We start from the raw sequence: 6,000 nt of genomic DNA on the forward strand, positions 1-6,000 counted from the left end.
TACTCATTAAAAAATTAGTAAAAAACCTAAAACAAATTTTAAAAAGTAACTTTTAATACCTGACTCATTTCTCTAATTACTATGATTTTTCTTTTTCATAAATATAATTCAGATATTCATTCGTCATTCATTCATCTTCAGTAACCTCTTTATCATGGTCATGGTCCAGTGGAGCCAGAGTCTATCCTGGGAACACTGGGTAAAAGCAGGAATACAGAGGGTTTGGAAAGTATTCAGACCTCTTTTGTTTTTTCACACTTTATTGTGCTATAGATTTAATTTAAAATTAATTACATTTACATTTTTGGCCATCAGTCTATGCACAATAAAAAATGACAAAGCAAATTTTTGCAAATTTATTAAAAATCAAAAAATCAAATCTCTCATTTAGATAAGTATTTAGGCCATTTATTTAGTACTTTGAGGAAGCATCTTTGGCAGCAGTTACAGCTTTGAGTCTTCTTGGGTAAGTCTCTACAATTTTTGCAGACCTGGATTTTGGATGTTTCTCTCATTCTCCCTAGAGTTCCCTCTCCTCATCAGTCAACATTAAACCGGGTTTGTGAACCCACTTTACATCCTGGATGGGATGCCAGTCCATCTCATGGCATCATATACGCGCGCACACAGACACACAAACTCAAATTTCATGTTTTTGGGAGATGGGAAGAAACTGGAGAACCTGGAGGAAATCCATACAGACATAGGGAGACCATGCAAATCTCCATACAGACAGTAACCCATGCTCAGGATCAACCCAGGGACTTTGGAGCTGTGAGGCAGCTGCTGGGTTTTCATAAATCTGAAACAAAATACAATGTCGCATACAGACAGCTCCATGAATTTTGGGACCCTTGGTTAAGATGGCGGAACCCTTGAGGATCTGGAGGGATTCTGTATTGAAGAGCAGTCAGATTCTTTACTCTGCATACTCCAATCTCATTAGGCACAGGAAAAACTCAGAGCTGTTATTTAGGCAAAGGGAGGGTACACAAAGTGCTAAATGTTTTTACAAGGGTGCCAATAATTGGAGCTGTAACTGTAACCTACATCTTTTATTTACACACACCAGGAGGACATTTCTAATTATTAAAATATTTATGTTGGTTATTTTGAAATACATTTTACTTATCAACTGCTGTAAGATCAGGATTGAAGCTCTATCCATTGCTAATTACTGATAAGAACACAAGTTTCACTTCTTTACGTTTTAAAATTCATGCTATTCTGTAATGCTTCGATGTTTTATTCTATTTAATATGTTATCCTATAAAGGCTTTATTCTAAATGTTTAGGTGTTTTGATTAATCAAAACATAGATTAGATTTAATAAATTTATCATAAATTATATTGGTTGAAATAATGCAGCCCATTTTTGAAACATGATGCTTAACCATATTGTGCAGTTCTAGTACAAAGATTTTTATTAAGGTCAATTAAAGAATAACCCATCCACTGTTGTACAGCGATAATATTTCTTATATCATGTTGAATGGTTTCACATTCTATTCTCTGTCCTTAGCTTGCTGAGCTGCGTGGTGTCCCACGTGGCCTTTACGATGGTCCAGTGTGTGAGGTCACTGTGGCACCTAAAGTAATGACCCCTGCGACCTCTAACAAGACTTCTCCAACCAAACCCGCCCCTCAACCCATTCGCAATCTGCATCAGTCTGGATTCAGTCTGTCTGGTTAGTAACAGACTCTGTATGATTTTTGTTCTAGGGATATAGTATGATGGTACTGAAAGTCAGTTAAGGTTTCAGGTATGCAGGTTGTTTAAAAGACCTACTAACATTAAGTCATGGACTGGACTTGTGATTATAACTGTGGAGTTTCACAATTCAGCTGAGGGACAGCAGTTAAGTAGCAAAAATAGTACATGTACTGTACTGTACTACAACTAATCTGTAGATGTGGGAGACTTCTGGTCAAAACAAAAATCTCCCACACTCCTTTTTGTTTATGGTGAAAATAAATGTTTAGATCATGCAATACTATTCTTCCCACTGCCCTAGAAACATCTCAACTGTCAGTTTGTCATGTTGTCAACAAATTTTTTTATCCAGCTGCCTTAGTTAAGAAAAAGTTCAACATGATTGCCTTTAAACATTTACCACGATTTTCCCACCCAGCCAAATTGTGGCTAAAGTTGAATAACGCTACCTTATTGTCTTCTAAGTGCTGACCTTTCTTGCTTATTCTCCCACAGGAAATCTTAATCTTAATCTTAATCTTAAATCTTGTATCTCACAGGAGCTCAAATTGATGACAATGTTCCTCGCCGCACCACTCAGCGCATCGTAGCGCCCCCTGGTGGCAGGGCAAACATCACCAGCCTGGGTTAAAGAACACACTTCCCCAGTCCTGAAAGAATGGGGCCGGCAGGGACCCAAGGGCCCTTGCTTTGGTTATCACTCCTACCAATGAGACCTCTACCAGGCCCCTACAGTACAATATGACAACATCCTCAAATTTATCATCAGTAATTTACTCAAAAAGAAACACGGTCAAGGCGTTATTGTGTATTTTCCAACATTATCTTTAAACTACTATTTGTTTTTTTCCTTGTAGGAAGAGTAATGTGAATCTAAGCTAAACCTGTATTATTTTATTGTTACACGTAAATCATGTAAATGACAGAGAAAAATTCATCCTGTTCAGAATTATCCTTCAGTCACTTTCATTTATTCAGCAAATATTGTTAACACATTGGTCTAGTGTTTGGGATATTTTTAAGGAACTTGGGTAGTTAGGTGTGTTGTTCTGGTGTCTTTCATTTCAAATTGGTGGGTTTTTTTGTGCTGCCAACATAATTTACTTTGGTATTATTTTAAAAACAGTAATGACATTTATATTTTTGGTCTTCAAGTTCATTATATCAGATTTAGGGTTAGACTATTTATGTCCTCTGAATACTACACACATACAGAAAAGAACTATGCTTGGCTGAATAAAAGAAAAGAATCCAGATCCCTTTGTATCACTTTTTCCCCTTTTAAATTTCCCCAGTCCCCCATCTCTAGTTGTCCATGAGTAAGGTATCCTGGCAACAGTCTTTAACCCTTGAAATAACGGTTTATTGGTTTCGACAGGCATGTTATGGTGCTATTTAATTGGCATTGCTGATGTGGAACGGGCCAGTCTGCTTGTCCAGCTATGACAGAGCCTGTAACACTTATCCACCAGTAGTCACCAAGCTTCCTCTCTCCTTTACATCCCTTTATCCTTCTGATCTTCACTGTATGGTCATTTTGTGGTTTCTTAGTGACCATAGTGATTGCATATCATCTGGCATGTGTAGAATTGATCCTGTGGAGATATGGTGTTGGTTCAGTTTACCCAGTAAAAATGTTTTTACTTTTAATTCTGCTGTTTTCTTTAATGTCACATTCACTTGCCTGCTTGTATATTAGATGGTTCTTGACTGTCTGTGAGTATTGTTATAAAGACCTAAGAATTTCTCATGAAAAAAAATTGTACAGAGTTTATCTCTCTGCTTCATTCCATCCATTGTAGGAAATGTTACTGGTTAAAGGCTAACTAATCCACTAATGGTACCGAGCAGAGTCCTTTATCTGCAGTAGCATTAAAAGCTCATAGAAGTCTAAACAGACCTACATCAGTACTTAATATCCCTACACTAACACTTTTGTGCAGCATTACAACTCTTATAGTGATGGGAATGTAGAACTGTGGTGAAAGATGAGCAAGTTGGGTGCCAGTACCATACAAGTACAATGCTTCTATGATTTGCCCTTGAAGCATCTAAATTTACACTAGTTGTGATGTGTGGATTGCAGAGGAGAAAGAACATTTTAGTGTCTTTCTTATTTTAATTTTTATGACTTGTTGCCCTTTGTCATGCATTGTTGAAGGTAAAAAAATTGTTGACTGTGTATGTTTTATAGGCTTCTGGGATCTGCAAAAGTTTTCTTCCTCACTCAGAAAGCTTTGCATTCCATATGTGTTTAATGAAATGATTTTAAGTATTAAAAATGAAACAAAATTTCAAAATTTTGTCTGTATCCTGTCTAATAATCCTGTCCTGACTATAAAAAATGTAATATAGGTAAGGAAATATTTGTTTAGTTTTACAAATCTGATCTTTTATGTAATTTAAACTCTCTTCTGAGCATCACTGCAAATACAAATGAGAAATTTCACAAAACATTTCTGATACCATATAATTTTATAGGAAATATAACACATTATATGAAATACAATATATAGTACAATAGTATAATCTTACATGAGTAGCTATATAAAGATTGACACACTACAAAGAAAGAAATAATCTGCAGTATACATGCAGTATTATGCTTTGACTCTTGGTGGCATCATACTTCTGTGAGAATTCCACCAGTGAAGTAAAATTTGAATTCAGTCTTGAATAAACAAAAAAGCACTGGCAGGATTGTCTGTTTTAAAAAACAATTGTGAACAACTGTGTACAGCAGGGGTGTCCAAAGTTTGGGCCAAATGTGGCTCCCAGATAGATGTTAACTGGCCCATGGATTCTCTCATAGAGTGTATGAAAGGTGGTCCACTGCCCAGCATATTGCAATTTTCCCTTTCGGCTGATGGTGGCAGTAGAATGTGATAACACAGTTAGCTAAAATGCAAGAGCCTTTTTTTCTCTGACCACATCTGCAAATTAATCGACAGAATGATATTTAGACATGGCTGCAGACAAAAAGCGCAAAGTTAACAGTGAGAAGAGGCAATTTCAAAAGAGCTGGAAACCACTAATCATGGAAAACCTTTCCTGAATTCTTGAAAGAGTCCTTAATGAAAATGGATTTGCAACCAAGTATTAAAAATTACAATTTAATTTATGATTGTTAGTGCCACATATAAAAAGTGCTGTAATTCCTCTTATGTAAATACCCTCAAATTAAAGGTGAAAGCCTGCACTTCGAGACGACATTCATTATTTAATTTCATATATATGACTGGACCTCGGGTTTTTAGATAAGGTTTAATGTGGGCCCCCTTTGAAAAAAGTTTGCACGCCCCTGTTTTACAGTCTTGGAGATTAGCCCACCATCTGTTGAACCCTGGAAATGTGATCACTTATTTATGACATAAAATAAATACAAGAAGTTGTACTTTTCACAGTTGGAAATGAAAGAAAGATGCTTTCCATGGCACAAAAACAAACAAAAAAAAAAACAGATGTAAATTGTAATTGTTTCAGCTCTGCTCAGTGGAAAAAGGAGGGGGCAAAATAAGTCTTAATGGAATCTGTAGCCCATATCTGACTCTAAACAATAAATAAACAGCTAAGAGCCTTGCTTTTTTTTCACATCTCTGGCTAGCAATTCAACTGCTACCACCAAATAGCAAAGGAGCATACAAAGCCTCCCCCTCCCCCACCTTAGACTCTCTGACCACATCACCATCTCAGACCTGCGTACAGACCGAAGGTGAGAGTCACCAGACCAACCAAGAAGGAGGTACGTGTGTGGCCAGAGGGGGTCCAGTCTGCCCTTAAAGACTGCTTTGACACAACAGACTAGAACATCTTCAAAGAAGCAGCAACTTACAACAACCACACTGACATAGAGGAATATACTGAGGCTGTTACTGCTTACATCTTAAAGTGCACCGACGATGTCACACACAGAAAAACCGTCACTATTCGGGCTAACCAGAAACCATGGTTGACAGGAGAAGTGCACAAGCTTCTGAGGGCACGGGATGCAGCCTTTAGACCCGGTGACACTGCAGGCCTAGCAAGAGCAAGAGCCAACTTGTCCCGGGGAATCAGGGAAGCAAAACAACAATACAGCAATAAAATATCTGGACATTTCAGCAGCACCAGAGACACACAGAGTTTCTGGCGAGGCATCCAAACTCTAACAGACTATAAACCCATACCACGGACCTGTGACAGTGACATATCTCTGCTTAACAGCCTCAACAAATTCTTTGGTCGGTTTGAGACCTATAACAACACACAGGCAGAGAAGATCCCACCTTTCACGAGCAGGCTGTGTG

General features: G+C 37.6%; 1 protein-coding gene across 1 annotated transcript in view; it reads left to right on the top strand.

Annotated features, from left to right (window-relative positions):
• Positions 1-4,017, top strand: part of dpysl2a (dihydropyrimidinase like 2a) — a 30,288-nt gene extending 26,271 nt beyond the window's left edge. The window contains exons 13-14 of the mRNA XM_026921706.3: positions 1,523-1,688; positions 2,254-4,017. Of these exons, the coding sequence (XP_026777507.2) occupies positions 1,523-1,688; positions 2,254-2,345 (258 nt within the window). The 3' untranslated portion in view covers positions 2,346-4,017. The remainder of the gene's footprint in view (positions 1-1,522; positions 1,689-2,253) is intronic.
• Positions 4,018-6,000: the final 1,983 nt, after the last annotated feature.

This window comes from Pangasianodon hypophthalmus, chromosome 8 (assembly GCF_027358585.1).
Source record: "Pangasianodon hypophthalmus isolate fPanHyp1 chromosome 8, fPanHyp1.pri, whole genome shotgun sequence".
NCBI lineage: Eukaryota > Metazoa > Chordata > Actinopteri > Siluriformes > Pangasiidae > Pangasianodon > Pangasianodon hypophthalmus.